The sequence below is a fragment of the Aplysia californica genome, unplaced genomic scaffold (assembly GCF_000002075.1).
Source record: "Aplysia californica isolate F4 #8 unplaced genomic scaffold, AplCal3.0 scaffold00292, whole genome shotgun sequence".
Taxonomy (NCBI): domain Eukaryota; kingdom Metazoa; phylum Mollusca; class Gastropoda; order Aplysiida; family Aplysiidae; genus Aplysia; species Aplysia californica.
Window position 1 is genome coordinate 223,146 of NW_004797562.1, and position 2,295 is coordinate 225,440.

The 2,295-nt window shown below is 44.7% G+C and overlaps 1 protein-coding gene across 1 annotated transcript in view; it reads right to left on the reverse strand.

The window, feature by feature from the left end:
- Nucleotides 1–2,295, reverse strand: part of LOC106012215 (protein patched homolog 1) — a gene marked incomplete at its 5' end in the record, with an annotated part of 12,988 nt that overhangs the window by 9,826 nt on the left and 867 nt on the right. The window contains 1 exon segment of the mRNA XM_013084419.1: nt 147–268. Within this exon segment, the coding sequence (XP_012939873.1) occupies nt 147–268 (122 nt within the window).

The window sequence follows — 2,295 nt, forward strand, 5'->3', positions numbered from 1 at the left end:
AGAGAGAGAGAGAGAGAGAGAGAGACACACACACATACACACACACACACACACACACACAGAGACAGAGAGAGAAAGAGAGAGACAGAGAGAGAGAAACAGAGAGAGAGAGAGAGAGTATCAGAGAGAGTAGTTGAGAAACTCACCGCACGATGTGTCCAGTCTTGTTCTTCTTGACCCCGCCAAAGATGAGGTCCTGCTCCCAGGCCATGTACTTGGCGGCAAAACCCGCGCAGCCTTTGGAGAACTCGCCACTGATGTCTGGCACCTGCAGAAAAACCAAAGGAGTTGGTTCGTTTGTCAACTTTTTAATTGTTGCTTCTTTAACCCTATCCGTACGTCGTGTTTTACTATCGTATCCATAGGAAGAGGGGGACTCTGTGCCAGCACTTAACCCTATCCGTACGTCGTGATTTACTATCGTATCTATAGGAAGAGTGGAACTCTGTGCCAGCACTTAACCCTATCCGTACGTCGTGTTTTACTATCGTATCCATAGGAAGAGGGGAACTCTGTGCCAGCACTTAACCCTATCCGTACGTCGTGTTTTACTATCGTATCCATACGACGAGGGGAACTCTGCGTCAGCACTTAACCCTATCCGTACGCCGTGTTTTACTATCGTATCCATAGGAAGAGGGGGACTCTGTGCCAGCACTTAACCCTATCCGTACGTCGTGATTTACTATCGTATCCATACGACGAGAGGAACTCTGCGTCAGCACTTAACCCTATCCGTACGTCGTGTTTTACTATCGTATCCATAGGAAGAAGGGAACTGTGCCACCACTTAACCCTATCCGTACGTCGTGTTTTACTATCGTATCCATAAGACGTGAGGAACTTTGTGCCACCATATTCCAAAGAGGAAATTCACTCGTTAATCCGATCCGTATGCTTTGCACAGTAGTCTGTCAAAATGATTTTTTTTTTTTTAGAAATACTAAAAGTTTCAAAGAGATCTTCGTACTAGAAGTATTCTAAAATGTGAAGAATACAACCCCGGGGGTACAAAATGACCCCAGTGAGTACGGATAGGGTTAATGTATGTGTCTTTAAACCCCTATCGAGAAAATTTAGATAATTTATGAGGCGGCATCAACCCTGCCTGTCAACAGCCAAGGCTAATCCTAACCAGGGCTATGAGGAATACAAGTCACTAGCAGAAAGACTGGGATACTCGATATGAGAGAGAGAGAGAGAGAGAGAGAGAGAGAGAGAGAGAGAGAGAGAGAGAGAGAGAGAGAGAGAGAGAGAGAGAGAGAGAGAGAGAGAGGGCACCGGCGGCGTTTGTAGGCTTTCTTTCCCTCATCACAAGCAAAAAACGCCAGTTTATTTTATCAAGCTTGGATGCTGTGTACCACCCAGTCCTGGGTTGGCCTGTCATGAAGAATAACAAGAGTGGCGTCAGTGGTCTAGAGGTTAAGCTGTCAGACTAGTAACCATACTGCCATGGTTTCAAACCCCATCAGGGCCCCATCGTTGGTAAATGCACTTTTATGAATTTTCCCCACTTCACCGAAGTGGAATGAGTACCCTGCTATAGACGGCGACAGATGGTGTCAGTTTGTTAATGTTTACTTAATCGATTGCTTGCTTTGTACGCTTCCTGGGAAGCCGAGAATCTTTCTCAGTGTTCAAGGTCTGCTGGGGTAATAACAGTTGTAACCACATAGACCGACCTGCAGAGCATGGGTAAGCGCTATGTAAATGCAGTTATTATTATTAAAGGACTGGATTAAAGGGGTGTATCTGTTGGTGAAGGTCTTCACCTCCAGGTGCTGCGGCTTTATGCTTTTGCCCTTTACATGAATTGTTAAACCCAGCCTAGTAGTATCCAAAGGAACGGTTGCCATATTGATAAATCTTTCTGTACCAAGCATATGCCTACCGCCAGCGTTGTCACATGTCTCATCATTTACCCTGAAAAAAGGGTTTTCGCGGGCGGGACGCTTGGATTCTGTACAGACTGGAAACTTGAGAACCTTTATGTGCCAGGACTCCCATGGCTTCCATTGAGCTCATCGTGTTTCCATAGCAACTCTTTGCTGGGGTCGTGTTTTTTCTTGACGTCTTTTCTCTCTTTTCCCTTTTCCTTCCTCTTTTTATATAAGGAGTAAGACGTATTGAACTGTCAAGAAGGAAAATTTAACTGAAAGCCGGAGTAGAAATGTGTCTAATGTATATTTGTAGACTTTTTGAATTCCAACTGCACGTTTTTCTTTAATAGTGACTGTTTCTGAAAAATTACTTATATCGTTACGACTTGTCTTTTTAAGTGGCAAATGGGGGGGG